This window comes from Aspergillus heteromorphus (genome assembly GCF_003184545.1).
Source record: "Aspergillus heteromorphus CBS 117.55 chromosome Unknown BO70scaffold_15, whole genome shotgun sequence".
In the NCBI taxonomy this organism is placed as follows: domain Eukaryota; kingdom Fungi; phylum Ascomycota; class Eurotiomycetes; order Eurotiales; family Aspergillaceae; genus Aspergillus; species Aspergillus heteromorphus.
The window spans coordinates 192,785-215,187 of NW_020290420.1; the positions used below are offsets into that span (position 1 = coordinate 192,785).

Consider the following 22,403-nt stretch of genomic DNA (forward strand, 5'->3'; position numbering starts at 1 on the left):
TACTGTACGTTCAGCTACTGCTGCAATAACAACCGAGCAAGCTTTGGCTTTCGTATCTGGACTCTGGCTCTACTCGCGCATTCAGGCATGACGTCATCCATCACCAAACGGTCGGTCACCACGGGACGGGGCAGACACTCGGGAGGAGACAGAGAATGCTGGCTGTGGTAGATACTGTGGAGGTCGGACCGGGCAAGCATCGACGGAGGACTTCGGCCTTGGGATCCTTGTGATCCTTCTGATCCCTACGATCTTTACGATCCAACGGATGGCCGAACTCCCAGGATGAGAGATCCCCCTGAATGGTCGCCCGTGGTTGGCCGGCCAGGAGGAGGCTAGGAAGACAATCAAACGGGTTCTCGTTGGCGTTCATCTCGTTGGGCTACGTTGGGCCCACCTGGTTGGTCCGGTCAGCCATGCGAGGCCAAGGGCTGTTTCAGAATTGCAGCCCGACGGTGCGCGAGACTTGACAGCGGCCCTCTGATTGCTTGTCTGCGATCGCCAGTCGCAAGGCGGTTGAGCCTTGACTCATTTATCTTCCGGTGGCCCCCCGTCTCATCTCCACTCCGCCATCCGCTTGGGGGTTATCTACTTCGTCGCCTGCAATTCTAGCAAATCGCAGCCGCCAGTCTCAATTTTCATCTCCCACCTTTCCGATCGCTCATCTCGCCGTCGACCAATCTCCAGCGTCCGTCGTACATTCCACGCGGGCGTGGCGCATTCTTCCTTTCAGCGACCAGGATGAAACGCCTTGATCGTTGGCTAGACCGTATCGCTCGCCATGCGAAAGGGAGGCCTCCCCCCTCAGCCCCAGGTGAGTGCAGTAATTTGACCAAATGTGATCAGAATTTGTCGGTGTGGGATATCTACTGGAATGAAAGGATGGTTCGAACAAGGGACCGACCCCTTTGATCCATGACTCCATTGACCACTTTATCTGTTTGAAACCGACCCTAGCTGGCTGGGACCCCAAATATTCGGACCAGTAACCCTGGTCCGGTTGACAGGTAGTCAGGTACCTAGTTTGGCTATACCAATAGCCGCCGGGCCTGCCCTGCTCGAAGCCCTTAGAGTCAGGCGGGGGTCCCTTAGCCCTGGCGCGCTTATTTCCCCTTCCCTTGCGTCGTCCTATATATTCCCCGAGGGCGCCCGTGTGTTTCTTTTCTTTCGATCGTGTCCAACCATTCCATTCCTTATAACCCCCACACTCATTATGTTGTTTGCGTTTCTGATTTCTTTGCTGCTGCTAGTCGGCGCGCCTGCGGTTGCCGCGACTGTGCCGCAGCATGTCTTCGCTCATTTCATTGTAAGTGTCCGGCCTTGTTCCTGTCGTGTCAACGGCCAGTGCGCTGACCCGAGCAGGTTGGCAATGCCGATGCCATGAACTCTACGCAATGGGAGTCGGATATCACGGAGGCGCGGGCCGCCCACATCGATGGCTTTGCGTTGAACATCGCCATGAACTGTGACTACAACGACGCCGTTCTCGAGAAGGCCTACGCCGCCGCCGAGAAGGTCGGCAACTTCACCCTCTTTCTGTCGTTCGACTACGAGTCCGACGGGGCCTGGCCGGCGGACCAGGTGATCTCGACGATCAACGAGTACAAGAGCCGGACGGCCCAGCACTACTACCAGGGCAAGCCCCTGGTGTCCACCTTTGCCGGCTCGGCCAACGCAGGCGATTGGTCGAGCATCAAGAGTGCGACGGGTTGCTTCTTCGTCCCGTCGTGGACCGACCTGGGCCAGACCGGGATCCAAGAGTACGTGGACACCATCGACGGCTTCTTCAGCTGGGATGCGTGGCCGGTGGGCGCGACCAACAAGACCACGGTGAGCGATGTGGCCTGGATGGATGCCCTGCCGGGCAAGGCGTACATGATGCCCATCTCGCCGTGGTTCTACACCAACCTGCCCCAGTGGAGCAAGAACTGGCTCTGGCGGGGCGATGACCTGTGGCACACGCGGTGGGAGCAGGCGGCGGAGCTGCAGCCCGCGTTCGTCGAGGTAAGGACTGCTCGCTGATGCGGATGATACACAAGGTTGGATGCCGCTGACGGGTCTAGATCATCACCTGGAACGACTACGGGGAGGCACACTACATCGGACCGATCCACGAAGCGGGCCTGCCGACGGGCTCTGCCAGCTACGTGATGGGGAACCCCCACGACGCGTGGAGAACGCTGCTCCCACACTACATCGACGCCTACCGGGGGGGCGTGAACGGGTCGAACAGCACGTCTCTGTCGTACGACGACAAGGTGGTGTACTGGTACCACGTCAACCCGAGCGACGCGGGCAGCGCCAACGGCACGACGGGCAACAACCCGTCGATGGGGGAGACGGCGATGAACCCGGGGCTGCTGGCGCAGGACATGGTGTTTGTGACGGCGCTGGTGAACAGCACCAGCCAGGTGTACGTGCAGATCGGGTCGTCGGAGCCGACAGTGCTGCAGGCGACGGGGGGACTGAACCAGTACTCGGTGCCGTTCAACGGGCAGACGGGGGCGGTGCAGGTGTCGATCCGGCGCAACGGGAAGCAGGTGGTGTCGGCGACGGGACGCGAGATCACGGAGGAGTGCGAGGACGGCAATGTCAACTGGAACGCCTACGTGGGCTCCAGCTAGTTGATGACATTTCAACATTCTTTTCACTTCTGCAGGTGTCTTGTCAGTGATGGGACATCCTTTTTTTTCTTCTTCTTCTTCTCTTCTTCTTCTCTTCTTCTTGCATCATGGTGTTGTACATAGATTTTTAGATAGTGGATAGGGGTTACATTACATTCACATGGCGATTGAATCGCATATATACACGTTCTACAAGTTCTCCGGATAGAGATAGGGATGAGGACGAACGGATGAGATGAAAGGGAGCGAGTCATGCCTGAGGCCGGGTGTTCCTGAGGCAGTTCAGCGTGACCGCTTATCGGGCCTGTCAGACCACGCTAAGCCCAGTCCGGCCAACCCAGCCGGGCCGAGCCAATGGGGAGCTCCGCTCGGGGGTGCCCGGGGCATCTCCGTCGGAGCACCTGATGACGCTGCCTGTCTTGTCCTGTTGCTCATCCCTCCTTCTCCTTCTCCCTCTCTCCCTCTCTCTCTCCCTCTCCCTCCTCTCCCTCATCCCCATCTCGTCTCTCTCCATCCCTCCTCTCCTCTCCTCTATCTCTTGTCCTTCCAGCTCTCCCACCCCCAATTCCCCTCTCCGCTCTCATGGCCAAGAAGACCGTCATGGGTTTCCGCGAGGCCGCCATGGCTTATCGCCCGAGCTCCTACGGACAGCTCCCCGACCCCGTCCAGGACTATTCTCCCAAGCCCACCGCCACTGCCACTGCCCCTCGCCCCGCCACCTCGACCGCCGTCAATCCTGAGGACTACTCCAAGCCTTACTGCGACTTCATGACCAACAATCCCACCATCTTCCATGCCGTCGACGGCTTCACCAAGCAGCTCGAGAGCCAGGGCTACAAGCGTCTGCCTGAGCGCGAAGCCTGGAAGCTTGAGCGCGGCGGCAAGTACTACACCTCCCGCAATGCCAGCGCCTTCATCGCCTTCTCCATTGGCAGCGATTACCAGTCCGGCAACGGCATGGCCATCGTGGCCGGTCACATCGATGCCCTCACCGCCAAGCTGAAGCCCGTATCCAAGCTCCCCACCAAGGCCGGATACGTCCAGCTGGGCGTGGCCCCGTACGCCGGCGCCCTGAATGAGACCTGGTGGGACCGTGACCTGGCCATTGGCGGCCGGGTCCTCGTCCGCGACCCCAGCAGCGGCAAGGTCGAGTCCAAGCTGGTCAAGCTGGACTGGCCTATCGCGCGCATCCCCACCCTGGCGCCGCACTTTGGTGCCCCGTCCCAGGGCCCCTTCAACAAGGAGACGCAGATGGTGCCCATCGTGGGCGTGGATAACTCGGATCTCTTCAAGCAGGCGACCACCGCCAGTCCGTTCGAGGCGGGCACGTTCGCGGCGACGCAGCCCGAGAAGCTCGTCAAGGTGATCTCCAGTGAACTGGGCATCACGGACTACCGCACGATCCTGAACTGGGAGCTGGAGCTGTACGACAGCCAGCCGGCGCAACTGGGCGGGCTGGAGAAGGACCTGATCTTCGCGGGCCGCATCGACGACAAGCTGTGCTGCTTTGCGGCCCAGGAGGCGCTGCTGGCATCGCCCGACAACACGTCCCCGGGGTCGGTGAAGATGGTGGGCATGTTCGACGACGAGGAGATCGGCAGTCTGCTGCGCCAGGGCGCGCGGTCCAACTTCATGAGCAGCGTGATGGAGCGCATCACCGAGGCGTTTGCGCCCAACTACGGGCCGAACGTGCTGGCGCAGACGGTGGCCAACAGCTTCTTCGTCTCGTCGGACGTGATCCACGCCGTCAACCCCAACTTCCTGAACGTGTACCTGGAGAACCACGCGCCGCGGCTGAACGTTGGCGTGGCGGTGTCGACCGACTCCAACGGCCACATGACGACGGACAGCGTGAGCCACGCCTTCATCAAGCGCGTGGCGGACCGCTGCGGCTCGACGCTGCAGGTGTTCCAGATCCGCAACGACTCGCGCAGCGGCGGCACGATTGGGCCGATGACGAGCTCGCGTATCGGCATGCGGGCGATTGACGTGGGGATTCCGCAGCTGAGCATGCACAGTATCCGGGCGACGACGGGGAAGTTGGACCCGGGGTTGGGTGTGCAGCTGTTCAAGGGATTCTTCGATCACTTTGAGGCGGTGGACAAGGAGTTTGCCGATTTTTAGAGTGCATAAGAGTGCATACACAACACTGCCCATACACATGCTTATATACCAATGATGATACAGTTGACACATTCGGGCGATCTCCTTCCATCTTACTATGAGCTAGCACTAGCCCGACAGCACCGATTAATTACCAAGGCTAGTAATATAACGAAGGCGCCGTATACATCTCATGTCGGGGATCCCAACGGAAGCAAGAAACCACAGCAGCCCTTCCATAATCTAATCTCGCCCGTACCGTGACTCCGCTTACGCATTAGTATTTGGGGTGTTTTTTTTTTTACCTGTCAGATCGAGAACGTCGCGAACAGGATCACCCCGGAGGCCCGGAAGAGGCACAGCGCCGCGGGGGATCCATACATCATCCGCTGCCTGCTATCCTCCGTCTCTATCACCTACCTGCTTGGTGGTGACCTCCTCCGCAATCCGAGACTCGGGGGACTTGGATTATCCTGGAGATCGGACATACTGCTTCCTTCAGCTCCGACTCAACCGACTCAACCGGCCGGATCTGCACAAAAGCCGATGGATGCGGGGCAGACTAGACGATATCTCGGCTCAGTTCGTCCTCGCCTCCGAAGGAACGATATATCGGCGCTGGTCTCCCTTTCTCACACTCCAGTCGATCATCCAACCACAACAGTCCACCATGGTCATGGCAGTGCAGACACAGACGGTGACGTCTGCATCCAACGGCACTGAGAAGCTCGCACAGACCGATGCGCCTGCATCCGCGAAGACCTCCTCCTATAACACGGATGGCGGCGTCACCAGCCAGCTGTGCACCTGGATCGACGACCTCACCCTCGAGGATATCCCCGAGGGCGTGCGGACTCGGGCCAAGTATTTGTTCCTAGATGGACTCGCCTGTGCCCTCGTTGGTGCCCGCGTGCCCTGGTCACGAAAGGCATTCGACGCGATGCGCAACTTCGAGGCCCCGGGACCGCATGTTGTCATCGGATACAAAGAGGTGCCTGCCCAACCCAACCTCACCCACCTCTATCACTCATCACCACTAACCACCTCCTACCAGCGCCTCGGTGCCGTCGCCGCCGCCACCCTAAACGGATCCTGGATCCAAGCCTGCGAAGTAGACGACTACCACAGCGTCGCCCCTCTCCACTCGCAAGCCGTGGTGATCCCCCCCCTCTTCGCCGCGGCCGTGAGCGCCAAACACCACGCCACCTCCCCGCGCACCATCGATGGATCCTCGCTACTGCTCGCCTCGGTAGTCGGCTTCGAAGTCGGGCCCCGCGTGGGCATGGCCCTGCACGGCACCGAGATGCTAGCCAAAGGCTGGCACTGCGGATCTATCTTCGGCGGCCCAGCCGCGGCCGGTAGCTCCGCCAAACTGCTCAACCTCCCCGCGGCACAAATCGAAGACGCCATCGGCGTCGCCTGCACACAGGCCTGCGGGCTGATGGCCGCGCAGTACGACGGTATGGTCAAGCGCATGCACCACGGCTTCGCCGCCCGCAACGGGCTCCTGGGGACCATGCTCGCCTGGGGCGGCTACGAGGGCATCAAGAAAGTCTTCGAACGCCCATACGGCGGCTTCCTCGCCATGTACGGCCTCGGATCCAAGCACACCCCCAACACCAAGCCCGAAGAGATTGCCAAAGACCTCGGCAGTTTCTGGCACACCGCCGAATGGATCCGTCTGAAACTCCACGCCTGCTGCGGCGGCATCCACGGCACGATCGAATGTCTCGCCCAGATGCAGGATCTGTACCCAGACCGCCTATCTCCCACCCAGCTCTCCACCATCAAGGACATCCACATCCAGCTCAGCGACGCCGTCTTCCACCACTGCGGCTGGGCGCCCGAGACCCGGCCCCTTTCCGCCACAGGCGCGCAGATGAACACCGCGTTCGTGGCGGCCTCGCAGCTCGTCGACCGCCAGGTCCTCCTCGACCAGTTCGCATCCGCCAAGCTCGACCGCGACGAGATCTGGTCTCTGGTGCACAAGACCCACTGCTCGCATACCCCCGACCTCGATAAGCCGAATATCGGGTGCGGCTCGCTCATCACCGTCACCTTTGAGGATGGGACGCAGCTCCATCATTCCCTGCTTAAGCCGAAGGGCGTCGATGAACCGATCTCCAACGCTGAGATTCTGCTGAAGTTCCGTCGTCTGACGGCCGGGTTGATTACCGTGGAGAGGCAGGCGCAGATCGAGAAGGCCGTGTTGGAGATGGAGCTGTTGACGGACGTCGAGGAGTTGGCTGATTTGTTGAGTGTTGAGGTCAGGAATCCGTTGCTGTAGATGATGGATGGGTATATAGGTATATAGGTTGATAGATAGACAGGGATGGCAGGGTGCTGTTATCGTACATCAAGGATCGTAGTTAAGACGCAGTTTGGCTGGTTGGTTGGTTGGTAGGTAGTCTTATATTTATTATATTTATTCTTTAGAAAGTCATCGAAGTTGCGTGCTACTATATACACTACACTACACTATACTATACTATACTATACTATACTACGACTTCTACCCAGGTAGTAAATAAAAATCACAAAAAGTTGATTTCTTCTAGCTACCTTACCTAGGTATTCCACTTGACACCTGACACTTGACACTTACTGTGTGAGTGTGTCTTCGACAAACTCATCGCAGTATCAAACACATACTATACTCCATCCATCCATCTACCCTGATACCACAACACAAATCTTCGAAATGACCAAGTCTACACAACCGCTTTCGTGTACTATATGTTCTCGTTCGATACAGCGGTTATCAAATTCAGGGAATGAGTGTGCTCCACTCAATACCATACGATACAACTACGCTATATATTCTGGATCTACAAACATTTGGCTTGAAGAAAAAGGTAAGAAAATGGCATTAAAGGCTTTTTAGCTGGAGATATTAGGGCCGATGGGAAGTGGTTAGGATGGATGGGGATGGACCAGCTCACCTGTTTCATAACCAGAAGTACATTTTGGAGGATAATAATAAGATCATATATACAAGTCGTGGTGGAGAGACCACGGTAGGGAATCTAGAAAGGACAGACAGACAGACAGACAGGTAGATAATCACGCCGAAGAGCACGGCCAAGCAACGAAAGGAAAAGAAGCCTAAGGAACGAGGGGCAGGATGGATATAGTGCCGTGGCCCGTGACGGGGATATAATATAATATAAGCAAGTATAAGAGGAAGGTGGAGATCCTACGCTTCTGACTGGGTGTAGGTAGATCAAGGTAACGGGCCATTTCGCGAGGCTCGACCCGCGCCGCCGCGTGGAGTTCCTCCGCATTGCTGCTGGTTTCGCGCACCATGAGCTTCCCCTTTCCGCCGATCTCGTGGCCCGGAACAAGCGTCAGATAGCGGTCGGCGTCGCCGGGGCAATGCGCGAACTCCAGATCCTCCATGTTTGTGGTGATCGTGGTGGTGACGGTGCCGTTGCCGTCCCAGAAGGTCGGGGTCTGGCTGTTGGTGGAGGCAGGGTGGCCATAGGCCTGGCCATAGGTGCGGCCGCCACTCAAGGTCGAGAGCAGGTGTGGGAGGAAATGCGACACCAGAGGCCGCAGGGTGGGGAGACAGGCGCAGATGATTCCGGTGTTGCATTCGATGGCAGACCAGGACGCGGCACCGACATTGTCGTCTGCCTTTACGTTAGCATATGCATTGTATCTGCTGTGGGAGAGGCAACGTACAGGTAGGGTCCGAAGAGTCGGCGATCGTCTTCAACGAAACGAGGCGGCACACGCTGGTCACACAGACGCTGTGGACGTTAGCAATGGTCAATTCCGGCGAGCATTGTACTTACAATCCACCCAAAGCGAAGATAGATATCAAAGCCATCTTCTGTTTCCGCGGCAGCTCCAGTCCCCACATGGCTGGGATGGGGATGAGGAGAATCGCAATGTCCGTGGCAATGTGCATGGACGCGTTCGAGAACCACAGGCCTTCCATGTTCAAACAGTATCCCTCCACTGTCGGGTCCCAGAATTTGGACACGGGGATGCAGTTGAGAAAGGCGCTCAGGACCGCCCAGGAGCCATAGGTAGCGAGCATGCCGATCATGACCCAGCAGATGCGACGCATGCGACGGGTGGGGAAGACACGGAAATACTGCATCAGGATCGACGCTTTGGCGAGCAGCAATGCGGCGTTGTAGAACGGGATGGTGAGCCAGAACGCCTTTTCAACCAGACGCCGTCAGTATGTGCCACTCCTCATGGCGCGGCTCTCTTACCTTCATCTGCTGTGTGAGGATGGACGGAGGAATATCGGCCATGTGCATGCCCATTCCAGTCCTGGATTCAACAATGAATAGGCCCATGAAGACAAAAGAGAGAGACTGATGTTTCAGACAGTTAGCAAAGTGCCCACGGCCGCTGAACCGAGACACCTACCAAGGCAAGCAAGATCATCCAGTCATTGGGCTCCATGCGGCGCATCAATTTGGCCCGCGTGTAGATACGAGCGGACACGAAAATGGTTGCCAGGCTGGTGAAGACGATACTGGTTGCCAACGCTCGATCGCCTCGGGCGGACACATACGGGCCATGCCCATCGTCGGATCGCACGAAATGAGAGTGAGGGTCCATGGTTGCATCCGAGGTACTGGCTGGGCGGTTTCACGCTCGGCCAAGATTCAGACTGCTGTGCTTGAGAAACGAGAGAGTCGGACAAGTCCAACGTGGTCGAGGGTTCACGAGTACACGGGCCTCAGTTCAGGGTTCGGGGACCGGCAAGGTCAGGCATATAAGTCCTGGGGTCTACGTGACCCCGACAGGCAGTGTATCCTTCTCCGGCATGTCAGTGAGGGGGCACTTGCAGGGGGGAGGAAAGGATGGGGATATAAGCGTTTCCTGCCTACCTAGGAGACCCAGTAACGGTCAGGCTCATTAAAGGATGGAGATACACCAACAGCACTGAGCCCGTGAAGATCCTCAGTCATGTCTTATTGCTTCTCCGGATCTGCGGACCGATCCCAAGACAGGAGCCGGGTCCAATGGGGAGAGAAAGGGAGCGCAGGAAAAGCAAGCAAGGGAGACTGAAAATCAGCAAATGGTAGCGAGGAGCCACAGTTGGTCCTGGGAGAACCTCAGGTCGACAGATAGCGACACCACAAGGTACGTACGTTGGGTGCCTCGCCTATATTGCCCTCCTGACTTTCTGGCTCTGTTGGATAGCACCCGTGTACTGTGCGTTTGACTTCTGTGGAGAGAGAGACTGGGGCCGTCTCGATGCATAGGAGAGGTCCAAGCGACAGTTCCAGCCCTTTGGTGTCACTAGGGCTAATGATACTGCCGATGATCAACGACCGCCTCCACTGCCATGGAGCAAAAACACCATCCAGTCGAAACCCAAAGTGGAGAAGCCAATGGATCGACGATATATCCAAAACTCTGCTCTGGTTGGTCACATACATGGATTGTTCTATGCGTTGACAGAATGGCTGCATGCTGCGTGCGTACGCTGTGCGTCAATTGCCTGTGGCTCAACCAGATGAATCTCGCCCGGATGTGTCTTCAGCACTGCGCGCGAGGGCAACTGGATGAGTGACAGTCTGCACATCCGGCAGATCGTGGAGCCAGGGAGTCCTGGGTCCTGGGGCCGGAGCTGTCACTGGCGCAGAGTCCAGGCTGCAGGCAGGGATTATCTCCGACTGTTGCCCCCGTACGGCGTAGTGGGAGACGACCTAAGGATAGCCTAAGGGTAGCCCCTGGTTAACATCAGGTCTCTCGCCCTGGACACAACAAGGCTTGGTTAGGTCGCACAAACAATTCCAACCGCCCAACCTGAGCCTGGTGAAGGGGTAGATAGGGAAGGAGAGCAAGGGATGCAGGAACCGGTTCCCCCTGTCAACGCCCGGGCCAGGAGCCTTTGGGGAAAACTTCGTGTTCGGAGCAGGACAGCGTCCAAAGTACCCTGAGCGCACCGAACTGACAAACGCGACCTGTCATTTTCTTTTTTTGGGATTTCCTGAAGATGATTTTCGAGGTGGGGGGCCACATCGAATAACGGACATGCAGGGGTCAAAGTACCGTACAGGCGGAAGGCCGTGTCGCTAGCTCGACGGTGAGCTCATTCGACTCACTGTGCCGTTTGTCAATCAGGCAGAGTCAGCTTGATTGATTGCTCTAACTTAGTGTGTGGGAAGGCTATGGCATGTTGTTGGTGCGATCATTTGGTTGAAACGCCCGACGAGGAGGGGGAAATTTGATGTATCGCATTTGACTGCTTTTCTCGGTGCAACGCAGACACGGAACTTCCCTCCGAATCCAGCCCACCACAGAAAGGATCGGAGTCAGACCGTTTAAATTATTGTCTAATGATCAAGGGAATTGGATGATAATCGGGGGTCGTTGGGGCATTGTCGCGGTGGCACTTGGGCCAGGGGGCGCGCCTAGGGCGACTGGGGGGAGGCACAGGCAACATGCTGGCGCTGCCCGTTCGGCTCTGGCGCCCTGAGATGGCCGCCACCACAGCGATAGTTCCACGCAGGGCTATATCCATTGGCTGATCGATGCGTCGCTTTCCCGGGTTGGTCAGGGTGGAGTGCCCATCGAGTGCCCGTCGAGTGGTTATCGAGAGATCTCGCACCGGTCATCCAGGAGTCATGTAACACCATCGTGTCACCCACTGGCCCAAATCTGTCAGTCGATGCGATAACCGCACCAGTCATCGATGGCGAGGCGGTTGGATCTGATGCCCAAAATACAGTTTCTCCGGGTGACTTGGTCGGTCGCCGTTAGATCCCAGATCCAGATATCTTGTCTATCTTAGTTCACCTCAGCGCCGCCAGTATAGGAGCAAGAGGCATCCGGTTGCCTAGTGGTCAGGGAGCGAGCCTGGAGGTCTGGACAGGTCGAACGGAGACCTTTGCTATATATAACCCGCTATTAGGAATTAATTATGTCGCGCGTATGTGACATGGGCCGTAGGGGTGCGAAAAGCCTGCACGTGGGAGGTCTTCATCCTGCCGCGCTTCTTCTGTGCTGCTCAATCTTGGTGTCGTCGGGTCGCGCATATACTTAATGACTAGAAGACTCCTCCTCTGCACATCAGCTGGTATCTCAATTCCATCACAACCGCAGGCCAATCAAACATTGGTCAACCCCATCCAATCTTTGCACACCGACCGCTGTGACGTCTGTAGGCCATGCACGATGGCCATAGATTCCCGTCACCCACAGCAATCTGTCGACGGGTTTGAAATCCCTTCGTACCTGTCAGCCAGCCCACCACTGGCGGCATGCCAATTCCTGGCTCTCGAGGATAGCTGCATTAGACTGGAGATAGACAGACGCATGGTTCCCGTATAGGACTTCGTCCTGCCCACTGCTGCAGCCAGACGGGGTTCTCCGTCCACTCCGTCCAGGACTGCCATCCCGGGTCCACCGATTGATTGATCCAGAGTGGGCCGACACGAAGTGACGAAGACGCCGTCCGCGGATGCAAGTACTTTTGCTTGATCACCGCGGCCCTGATCGGTTGCTAATTTCCTGAATATGAGACTAAGTATGAGTCAAGTGAGTCAGGCGAGTCGTTTATTTTCCCCCTCCATGTGAGATTGAGACCTCGCGGGTGTTTGCCGCCACATCATTGAGAGCTGGAACAGCGGCGAGCAGCATTCGGTTGGTTGGGTTTGTTGGGTTGGTCAGCAGTTAGTGCAGTTGGCTGGTCGGTTGCCTGCATACGGGGAGGGAGAACAGGAGGAATAAGAAAAAACGGCTTTCAGGCCATATGGCCAACGACGATCCCAGGACGTGGATCGACGGCGATGGAACCCATCCAATCAGTCGGGGGCAATCGGGGGCAGTCGGGAAGAGAGCGACTGGAATGTGTTTGACAGGTGAAGTGGAAGAGAGACAGAGAGAGACATCCTGCAGACAATAGACATACTGGGCAGGTGTGGCGGATTGGATCGAATGGACGTGTCATGGCCATGCGACGGCGATTTGGAATATCCAGAGCGACATTGGCGACAGTCGCGATGATGTGCGCTGCGGGATGGCTGATTGTGGAAGAAGTCAAGCTTCTGAAAAGCTCCGTGGAAAGAAGAATGGAAAGAAAGAATGTTTATTGTTCTTCTGGGAGTGGAGTTGGCCAGTTGGCGACGGTCCGGATGGATGCCTTGCTGCCTCGATAAGCGGGCGCTAAGATAAGTATAACGCACAGACCAGCTGAAAATCCCATCGCAGATGCCCTGATGCCTTTTTGCCAGCGAACAACTTCCGCTTCAGAACCCACTCCCTCGCCCACCAGATCTGCTCCCCAACTACGACACCCGTCGCAGAGACTGTCCTGCAATCTTCCGTCAAAATGGCGGACTCCACGCCCCCCCCCAAGCCCGTCCACACCATCGTGCTTGACGCCGGTCCCATCCTCAAGAATACCCCGCCGCTCTCCACCCTCCTCACACAATGCGAGGAGCTGCTCATCACCCCCTCCGTCGTCAACGAAATTCGCGACCCCGCCGCCCGCCAGCGCGTCGAGACCCTCTATCTCCCCTTCCTGAAGCAGCGCACCCCCTCCCCGAAGAGCGTGAGCGTCATCAGCGAGTTCTCCCGCAAGACCGGTGATCGCGCCGTGCTGAGTAAAACCGATATCGAGGTGCTGGCGCTGGCCTACGAGGTGGAGTGTGAGAGAAACGGGGGCGACTGGAGATTGAGGAGTGTGCCCGGACAGAAGCGCGTGAACGGAAAGCCCCCCGTGAAGGAGGAGGCGGCGGCGGCGGCGGCGGAGACGGAGGGTGAGGGCGAAGCCGCATCTGCGGGGGAGACCAAGGAAGAGACCAAGGCGGAGGGCACTGAGGTGGATGCTGTCGCTGAGGACTTGAACAGCGCCAGCCTGGAAGACAAGAAAGACGAAGAGGCAGGCCCGCAGGAGACCGAAACTCCCGAGGCTCCCCAGGAGACTCCCGAGGAGACCCCCGCAGAGGCAGAGACAGAGGAACTGGCCCCCGAGGAGGAGGAGGACGATGACTCTGACGGTGGCTGGATCACCCCCTCCAACCTGAAGAAGCGACAGGCCCTTGACGATGCCGGCTCCGCCGCTGCGGCGCCCGAGCCCAAGGTGATGCAGGTTGCGACCATGACTACGGATTTCGCGGTGAGTGTCACACCAGTCCCCACGTGCTTTAGGAGATGCTGATTGTGGTCCAGTGCCAAAACGTGCTACTACAGATGAACCTGAACCTGCTGTCCACCTCCACGCTGCAGCGAGTCCGTCATCTCAAGTCCTTCATCAAGCGTTGCCACGGTTGCTTCTCCACCACCCGGGAAATGGAGAAGCAGTTCTGCCCGCGCTGCGGAAAGGACACCCTCACCCGTGTCGCCTGCTCGACCGATGCCAACGGGCAATTCAAGTTGCACCTGAAGAAGAACATGCAGTGGAACAACCGGGGCAATGTGTTCAGCGTCCCCAAGCCCACCCACGGCACCTCCAACGGAAAGTGGAAGGGCGGTGGTGGCAAAGGCGGCTGGGGAACGGAGCTGATTCTCGCGGAGGATCAGAAGGAGTTCGTGCGGGCCAACGCGGAGCAGAACCGCCGCATGCGCAAGGAGCACGACCTCATGGACGAGGACTACCTGCCCAGCATTCTGACGGGCGACCGCAGCAGGAACGGGCGCATTCGCGTGGGAGCGGGCAGAAACGTGAACTCGAGGAAGCGGTAATGACATGGCTTCCGATCGATTTGCATGAACTTGGGTCGGCGTCTGGCTTACAAAATTATGACTGTTCTTGTCTATGGCTTTTGATGGATTATGATGGTTGAAATTCAACAATTTATAGAGCATATAGCATATGCTAGGCAACGGATATAGAGCAAATTTCTTCGAAGGTATATTTGACCATCCTAAGATCCCGGCCCTAGGCACCGCACAGAAACCAAACAGAAGTTTCTCATCGTCCAAAGACCATAGATAACACCATTCGCCGTAAATGATTCGAAAGCACCTTTTTATCTCATTCGTGTGATTCCATCAACCAGCCTCTTACAGCTTGGCAGCCTCCTTGTCTGTACTCTACTGTCAGCCATGTCCACGGGGAGGTGTCCAAGGGTGGTTTCGGATAGTGCATACCGGCTTGCTGGGTCAGAAGCAGACCGTATCTCTTCTTGAGGGTGACACGGTGCCTGTTATCAACCATCGTTAGCCCCGCGGTCTCCAAGTCGTTCTGAGTCGGGGCAAAAGAACCTACCGGGAGTACTTGTCGTCGGGCGAGAAACGAGCCGGGTGGGCACTCTTAGTGACGGTGCCTTCGAGGACCTTCTTCAGGGTGTAAACCCGCTTGCCATCGGGGCCCAAGGTGTCTTGATTCTGCGTTAGTTGTGACCGATCGATGCGTGCGACTGCGGAGACCTACACATAAGATGCATGCTGCAATGACGATTAGCACCCGCTGGTAGATAGCAAAGCGGAAGTAGGCAGACTCACATGATGATTAGTTGTCGACTGGACCTGACTACGAAAGGAGGGGGCTGGCTGATGCGATGCGAAGAATTCCGGCTTCTCTTGTCGATTCCACTCGCTGAACTTGATGGAGTCCGACGGCCCGCAGGAAATTTTTGGCGGAAAGCGACGCTCGGGCCAGGGACCGGCTTAGTCACCATCCCCCCCCCATTTAAAGCTGCCCAAGCGAGGCCGACGGCTTTTTTCTTTCTTCCGCAACCAACCCACACTCAACATTCTCAGGATGTGCTGTGCTTAGGATGTCGATGATGATGCGCATCTATATCCCGCATTGCAACATGACTTGACTTGACTTGACTTGAGAGACAGTCCTCGTGCTAATTGACCTCTTGTATTTAATGAATGCACGCACTACTGAGGTCTCTTGCCCCGCGTGGATTCTGCCCTGATCTCAACCCAGATTCGGGTAAGCTTCAGCCAGCAGCTTCGTCGGCTTCGTCGGTCTTGCTGGAAGCGCTTGGCTCTCATTGTTTTCTCCGGTGATGATAACTATCTAAGCTAAGCTTAGGCAATGGCACTTTGATTTCTCGCTGTTGTCGATGAGGCTTTAGATTGACTACAACGGTATCTGAGGAGAAAAAACAATGACTGCATTTGCTTCTGGGGCGGATGGGGACGGCTTCTTTACTTAGTAATTGAAGAGTTCCTGCTGACTCTTCCCCCGGTAGTTAGACTTCGAAATCAATACAACTTTTCTTCTCTATCTTAAATATGGCTTTTCCCTCCCAACCCATCTCTAGTCCTGCGCCGGAGGCTCCCTCCACGCCGAATCATGCCTCTCCGGCTCGCCGTCCGCGGCCTTCGAGGCCCAACTACAGACACATCCATCGCTTCCCTTTCCCCGTCGAAGTGCATCCGCTCCCTCCACTGATCCCCCACAACCCTCTCTCGCTCGTCAGCGTCCTGCTCTCCTACCTGACGTTCTTCATTGCCCCCCCTCATCGCGAAATCCACTCCGCCTACTTTGACTCCGCTACCTCCTCCGTCCATGTCACGGACCCGAAGGCGATCAAAGCGCTCTGGGAGATGGGCTTCTTCGGCAAGGGAACCCTGAGTCGAAGTGAGCCGAGCTGGCTGGAACGAGAGAAGAAGAGGCGCGGGCTTCTCGGGGGGGTGACCAGCGAGGAGGTCACACGACAGCGGCGGACTGAACGCCGCGAATTGAAACTGGAGCGAGCAAGGATGGAAAAGCTTGCCATTGAGGAGAGACTCAAGGCCGAGGCGGCGGCCAGGGAAGGCGGCGCGACGCCAGTCGAGCAGTCCCTCTCGCCAACCCCAAACGGTGTTCCCGACGGCACGATACCTGCTACGGAGAAGTTCTCGCTCAGGAAGGCTAGAGAAGCCAAGCTCCTTGAGTCACAGCGCTCGGTGGCACAAGACGGCAAGGCACACGCCCCCGGTCCCGGGAAACGGTCCCCCAGTGGCGGCAAGACCGTGCGATTTTCCCCTGTAGTCCAGGCAAAAGAGTTCGTTTCAGATTCAGCCATCCTGACTCTGCCCGAGACGCCAGCTCTCGAACGTGAACCCGAAGAGGAGCCTGTTCTGAATAATGAAGAGCATCTCCAACTGTCCCGCGAGGAGGCATTCTTTCTCGTATACGGGCTCGGGGCCCTGCGTGTTCTAGACGACTCGCGGAAGGAAGTCATTTCCACGTCCTCCCTGCTCCCGCTCTTCTGTCAACACTCGTACTTCCCCCCTCGCGACCCGTCCGCTGATCTGACGCCGGATGATTCCTTCATGATATCATATGTTGTGTACCACCACTTCCGGTCCCTGGGGTGGGTTGTGCGCTCCGGCGTGAAGTTCGGTGTGGACTACATCCTCTACAACCGCGGGCCCGTCTTCTCCCATGCCGAGTTTGCAGTTGTGGTCATCCCAGCCTACGAACATCCCTACTGGTCGGCGACGGCAGACCGCAGGGCGCACTGTGCAGAGAAACAAGCGCGCAGCTGGTGGTGGCTGCACTGCGTCAACCGGGTCCAGGCGCAGGTGAAGAAGAGCTTGGTGGTTTGCTACGTGGAAGTGCCACCACCCACCTCCTACGAGCTGGACACCCCGTCTGAGGAGGATATTGGGGCCATGCTGGCTCGGTACAGAGTCCGAGAGATGGTGATCCGACGATGGGTCCCCAATCGGATGCGGGACTGACCATGTGCACCCGTTCACCTTCCTGTACAATACCCGCAGCATATCTCTTGAGCTCGGGCTTGCCTTGTGAAAGACGCAATGCACTGGCCCACTGTAACTACTAGTATATGTAACCATGCTCCTGTCGCCAACCTCGTGATCTGATCTCACGGTGTGATGAATGCAACACTACCCTCTTCCTGTGCCTGCTTGATGCACTGTGTCTAAAGCGGACAATTGGTCCCAGTACAAATAGCCCGTATCTAGTTCTTGATATCTGGTGATGCTCATGTCCATGTCGATGTCCCTCCCGTTCTAGTCCCAGAGCGGTCATATTGGATGGGTGGGAGTCACGTGAGGCACGCGTTTCGCGTTTTGTGGTTCCCGAACCCAAAGGGAGGAAGTTGAGTCCTCCTTCTCTGCCAGTGACCTCACGGACGGACCCCCGGTTCCGGTGTGAGGGCGTGTGAACTATGAGCTATCGCCTGCAGGGTGCCACGCAACCCACGGAGTGATAGGGATCATCATGGAGACTCAGGACAGTCTCGACATCGCGAAGCTGCAACGCGTCGCGTTGGGCCTAGTGAGTGACGGGTGGCGGAGTCCCTGATCGGCTCGATTCGATTCGATCGTACCAAGTGATGCTACTAACACCTTCTGTCTGCTTGCCCCCCAGGAATCAGCCCCATCACAGCTGGCCGTCAATGGCCCAGAGATCGTCCAGGATTTCTTTCATGAGCAGGACGCCCAGCGAAGTTCACCGTCGCCCGTTGCTGCCCCGGACGCTCAAAAGTCCCCGTCCCAGCCTTGCCGCGGCCTGTCGTCCTCTCGCTCACCCACACGACCACAGAATGCCCCAAGTGCGATAGATCCGACTCCGACGTCCTCTAAATCCCGTTCTCGAAACCGTCTTGCTGCCGGTGCAGCACCGTCGGGGAAAATGTCGGCGGAATCTGCCCCTTCCGATACGCAGGTCATCTCCCAGTCCGTGCTCGACGAGCTCATCAAGAAAAACTATGACGCGGCGGAGAACGCCCCGGATAACAACTTGGGGGGGCAGGCATCATTGATGACCTTTCACGAGGGTGATAGCGGCCATCTCGATCTACTGTCTGGCTACGAGGATATACACACCGATGGCGTCAACGCGGAGGCGGATGACCTGGACGACGACCAGAGCAGCTCCAAGCTGGGGGAATCTTCGCCCATGGTCTACCAGTCGAACCTGTTCCCCGAATCGCAGCGCTTTTTGACCAAGACGCCTGTCACAGCGGTGAAGCGTGCTCATTCGGATGGCCTCGCTACCGTGTCCCCCTCAGCTTCGCGGAATCCCCTCGCAGCGGATATTGGTTCAAGTGGCGGGATCATGGCGTTGAGCCAGGTTTTCAGAGCAACCCAGGCACCATCGTCACCGTTGGTGCATGCACATCATCCTGACCTCACTTCGGACCGGCCATCGCCCAATATTCCCATCCAGACTCATCCGCTTGCTACAACCCTCTCCTCTCCGTACAACCGTCTTGCCGCAACCTTCCCGCAGAACGCGTCCGCACATCGACTGAACTATATCAGCATGCAGGAGTCGCAGGCAAATCGGGATCAGGATTTCCATGAAAGGATGACACGTTCGGCGGACCATATCTACTCCGACCAGAGTGACGAGGAATTCGATAAGGAGCCCAGCTTCGTCGAGCGTATGAGGCGGCGTAGGTTGGTCGATGAGGAGGCTGATGCGCAGCTTATTGCATGCACGGCGCCTGCAAGACCGGCCAGTCGGCGGGAAGGGCAGACGAGCACAGCGACAGACTCTGCAGTCAAGGCGTCAGAGGGGCCGGAATGGACTGGTGGGCTTGTTGAAGACGGTGGCGACCAAGAGCTTGGCACCCACCCTGTGGTTCTCAGCGAGGAGGAGACGGAACAGGAGCTGGAGGATGACTTGGAACAGCCTTTCTCACAGTCTCAGCCCAGTTCGACCGAGGAAGATAAGGAAAATTGCCACGACCCAGCCACTACAATTGCAGCTACCAGTAGTGCGCATGACCGTCTATCTCAAGCTCTTGCCCTACAGAGCCCGTATTCTAGCGACAGAGAGGAGATAGGAGAACACAGAGAGTCACGTCTACGTTCTCGCAGTATTGTGCCGGATGAACACCTGCCTGCCACAAGCCGGTCATCACAGATTTCGGTTGTGAAGGATTCCCAGCGCTCTCCTGGACGTAAGGACAGAGGTAATGATGACACCGAACAGTGGGATAGGGGGGGCACACGTCATCCTGGCTCGAAGATGCAAATAGACCCTTCGTCTGATGTGGAAAGGATCACTTCATCCCCCACAAAGCAAGTCCGTATACGCTCTTCTCCCCCGGGGTCTCAACGCGGTAAAAGATTTGAACTTGGTGATGCCAACGCTGCCAGCCAGCCTGGGTCAGACGCGGGCAGTCCATGCCGCTCCCCGACACCAAGGGCTTCAGCTCGCGAGATCAAGTCGAGCAACTCAACCCTCCAAAGACCTGCCGACATAGCTGACAGATCCTCGACTCGCGATTCTCGAGAGAAGTCATCGTCGATGCCCTCGCGTGTCGCCGAAACGCCTGTCGCCCCAAGGAGCTTCGCAGATGTGATCCCTATGACGAGCATACCCGAAACCAGTCCCAGCCGCCTGGGTCACCCAGGTTGGCCCAATGAGCTGAAAGACACAGCGGATCAGGAAGACGACGATCTACCGCCCGTCTACGTGGATGCGCATGAACGGGGGCCTTCCCATCCGATTATGACAGATAGTTCTTCGCCTGTGAAGCCCTCTCCGTTCCACCAATCGAAAATACTTTCTAGCCCAAGTGGCAGACAGCGCCGGGCACTGACGGAGATCGCAGCCGATGATTCACCCAGAATAGGAGCCGGATCCTTTAACCTTGACATTAACATTCTGTCTGCCGATGATCGCGAGTTTCGGTCAGCAGTTGCCATGTCTCCCGCGCCACCAAGGAAAAAGCGCCGTGGTAATGATGGTCAAAGTGTTTACGCTTCTGATCCTGTTCTTCCCGTTACGCCTCGCCCAATGGCTCACTTCTCACAGCACCAGGATAAGGAGATGCCAACCATAACCGAGGTGGAGCCAGCAGAGTCACAGACCAAACCTCCGTCGACGTTCCAGAGACGATCGAAACCTAGGAGAGCAGAGAGCGTGTGGGATATGGATGATACTCCTCAGTATCATGTTTCGCGCAGAGAAAGATCCAAGCTTCTGCCTCGTTCTCGCCCAGTTGGACGGCAATATGTTGAAAATGAGCAACCCGAACTGGCTCATGAGGTGCCTGCCATGCACAGTAATCGAGCGGCTAGCCATGTGCCTGAGCTACGGAGTGATGCCAATGGAACTGGCTCAACTGAGATCGCGGCTGAGGATGAACCTGTTACAGGAACGCCCAGGGTTCAGCCTCCAGTCCAGCCTCCAGTCCAGCCTCAAGTTCAGCCTACCGTCTATCCTGCCGTCCATCCTGTCTACCCTGCTGCCGAGCCTACCGCCCCGCCTGCAGTCAATCACGATAATACTCCTATCGCTGTCAACCAGGTTCTTGCGCCATGGAGCGGACCGAAGCGGGCATACTATCCTGCAACGTGCTTTGGAAAGCCGTTTGGGACTCAACAGTCGCGGTACCTGGTCAAATTTGAAGAGAGCACCCCTATCGAGATACCCACCGGGGCAGTGAAAAGACTTGAGTTACGTGTTGGCGACGGCGTGAAAGTGGACATGCCGAACGTCCCCAAGGTGACACACATCATCTCGGGCTTCAGCAACAAGCTCAGTATGGAGGATATCGAGCAGGGGGCTGCTAACGGGGCCATTCCGATGACTGATGTGTACGGGTACTCAGCCGTGATCCTGACCCCGAAGCAGCGCAAGAGCCTCCCAAGTGCCGGGCTTGCTGTCACGGAAGCCAAGATCACCGTGCCTATCTCGCGCATCTACCTTGACACAATTCTATGGAATCGGCTGAAAGATCGGGGCTTCAGCTACGACTCTGGACCTGTGCCTCCGGAGAGTCGACTCCAGACCCCCGCCGATAGATACTCCACGCCGATATCTCCAGGTGCTCGGCTATCCCGCAGTATCCGTTTATCCACCGGGCTGTTCGCCGGTATGGTCTTTGCAGTGTCGTACGGAGACAACAACAGTGCCAAGTCGCGCGTTGCGAAGATGATCCTGGAGAATGATGGTCGTATCCTGGAGGATGGGTTCAACGAACTGTTCGAATTGCCCGTGAACGCACCCGTGGCCACGCCCACCAAATCAGCCGTCTCTAGCACCGCCGCCCAAGATGGCTACCTTCGGCTAACCAGCGGTGCTGCGGACGTGGGGTTTGCCTGCCTCATCGCCGACAGACACTCCCGTCGGTCAAAGTACATGCAAGCCCTGGCGCTTAATCTTCCGTGCCTCTCAGACCGCTGGATCGAGGACTGTGTCGCGAAACGACAGATCCTCAGCTGGGAGCTTTACCTCCTCCCGGCCGGAGAATCCACATACCTGAACGGGGCAACCAAATCCAGATTCCTCGCGCCCTACCCGGCGACAGAGGCCCGCTTCTCGGAGACGATCGCTGGCCGTCCGAATCTCCTGAGCGGACAGTCCGTGCTCCTGGTCACCGGACGCAGCGGCCGGACCGACGAGGAGAAAAGAAAGGCATACCTCTTCCTGACGTACGCGCTCGGCGCATCCCGGATCGAGCGCGTGTCCGATCTCAAGACCGTGCGGGCCATTCTGGGCAATCAGGCAGACGGGTCTACCGACGGCAGCGGCTGGGACTGGGTCTACGTCGACGAGGATGATCGATTGTGCGCGAAGGCCGTGACATCGGGCTCGTCTCTGGCTGGCTCGAGGAAGCGGAAGCGGTCCCGGCTGACCGAGTCCACGAGCGGCAATGATCTGGGGCTGGACACCAATGTCAAGATTGTGGGTAATGAGTTTCTCTGCCAGAGTCTGATTCTGGGGAGATTGTTTGACCAATGACCTGGCATTTGCTGAATGTAGCACGGGCTTAGCGTTGGCTGATCTAGCTATGGCGTATGTGAAGGGATATATATCTACGATAA

The 22,403-nt window shown here is 57.3% G+C and overlaps 6 protein-coding genes across 6 annotated transcripts; 4 read left to right on the forward strand and 2 right to left on the reverse strand.

Moving 5' to 3' along the window:
* Positions 1 to 1,213: 1,213 nt before the first annotated feature.
* BO70DRAFT_371662 (uncharacterized protein) lies at positions 1,214 to 4,748 on the forward strand (the record flags this gene model as incomplete). Its single annotated transcript, XM_025544812.1, has 4 exons — positions 1,214 to 1,306; positions 1,363 to 2,004; positions 2,064 to 2,591; positions 3,216 to 4,748. 4 exons carry the CDS (start codon positions 1,214 to 1,216, stop codon positions 4,746 to 4,748), a joined length of 2,796 nt encoding a protein of 931 aa, XP_025398615.1.
* A 655-nt stretch (positions 4,749 to 5,403) lies between these two features.
* On the forward strand, positions 5,404 to 7,014 carry BO70DRAFT_293342 (MmgE/PrpD family protein; the record flags this gene model as incomplete). Its single annotated transcript, XM_025539434.1, has 2 exons — positions 5,404 to 5,718; positions 5,782 to 7,014. 2 exons carry the CDS (start codon positions 5,404 to 5,406, stop codon positions 7,012 to 7,014), a joined length of 1,548 nt encoding a protein of 515 aa, XP_025398616.1.
* Positions 7,015 to 7,832: 818 nt separating this feature from the next.
* Positions 7,833 to 9,308, reverse strand: BO70DRAFT_397077 (uncharacterized protein; the record flags this gene model as incomplete). Its single annotated transcript, XM_025546668.1, has 5 exons — positions 7,833 to 8,359; positions 8,412 to 8,479; positions 8,525 to 8,898; positions 8,954 to 9,058; positions 9,114 to 9,308. 5 exons carry the CDS (start codon positions 9,306 to 9,308, stop codon positions 7,833 to 7,835), a joined length of 1,269 nt encoding a protein of 422 aa, XP_025398617.1.
* Positions 9,309 to 12,845: 3,537 nt separating this feature from the next.
* Positions 12,846 to 14,533, forward strand: BO70DRAFT_51130 (rRNA-binding endoribonuclease). Its single transcript, XM_025548504.1, has 2 exons — positions 12,846 to 13,821; positions 13,875 to 14,533. The coding sequence occupies exons 1-2, from the start codon at positions 13,033 to 13,035 to the stop codon at positions 14,385 to 14,387; spliced, it is 1,302 nt and encodes a 433-aa protein (XP_025398618.1). The 5' UTR covers positions 12,846 to 13,032; the 3' UTR covers positions 14,388 to 14,533.
* Positions 14,476 to 15,245, reverse strand: BO70DRAFT_362762 (H/ACA ribonucleoprotein complex subunit NOP10). Its single transcript, XM_025543394.1, has 5 exons — positions 15,150 to 15,245; positions 15,079 to 15,092; positions 14,914 to 15,025; positions 14,796 to 14,848; positions 14,476 to 14,731 (listed from the first exon to the last, which is right to left on the reverse strand). The coding sequence occupies exons 2-5, from the start codon at positions 15,089 to 15,091 to the stop codon at positions 14,709 to 14,711; spliced, it is 201 nt and encodes a 66-aa protein (XP_025398619.1). The 5' UTR covers position 15,092; positions 15,150 to 15,245; the 3' UTR covers positions 14,476 to 14,708.
* Positions 15,246 to 15,896: 651 nt separating this feature from the next.
* Positions 15,897 to 22,320, forward strand: BO70DRAFT_371666 (uncharacterized protein; the record flags this gene model as incomplete). Its single annotated transcript, XM_025544813.1, has 4 exons — positions 15,897 to 16,605; positions 16,696 to 17,294; positions 17,851 to 17,895; positions 18,007 to 22,320. 4 exons carry the CDS (start codon positions 15,897 to 15,899, stop codon positions 22,318 to 22,320), a joined length of 5,667 nt encoding a protein of 1,888 aa, XP_025398620.1.
* Positions 22,321 to 22,403: the final 83 nt, after the last annotated feature.

Bases quoted from the DNA above. Each gene is read 5' to 3' on its own strand.
- BO70DRAFT_51130 (XM_025548504.1), top strand. From the start codon at position 13,033: ATGGCGGACTCCACGCCCCCCCCCAAGCCCGTCCACACCATCGTGCTT. The intron at 13,822-13,874 runs GTGAGTGTCACA...ATTGTGGTCCAG, and splicing joins CCATGACTACGGATTTCGCG to TGCCAAAACGTGCTACTACA.
- BO70DRAFT_362762 (XM_025543394.1), bottom strand. The intron at 14,849-14,913 runs GTAGGTTCTTTT...GGTTGATAACAG, and splicing joins CCCGACGACAAGTACTCCCG to GCACCGTGTCACCCTCAAGA. The intron at 14,732-14,795 runs GTATGCACTATC...AGTAGAGTACAG, and splicing joins GCTTCTGACCCAGCAAGCCG to ACAAGGAGGCTGCCAAGCTG.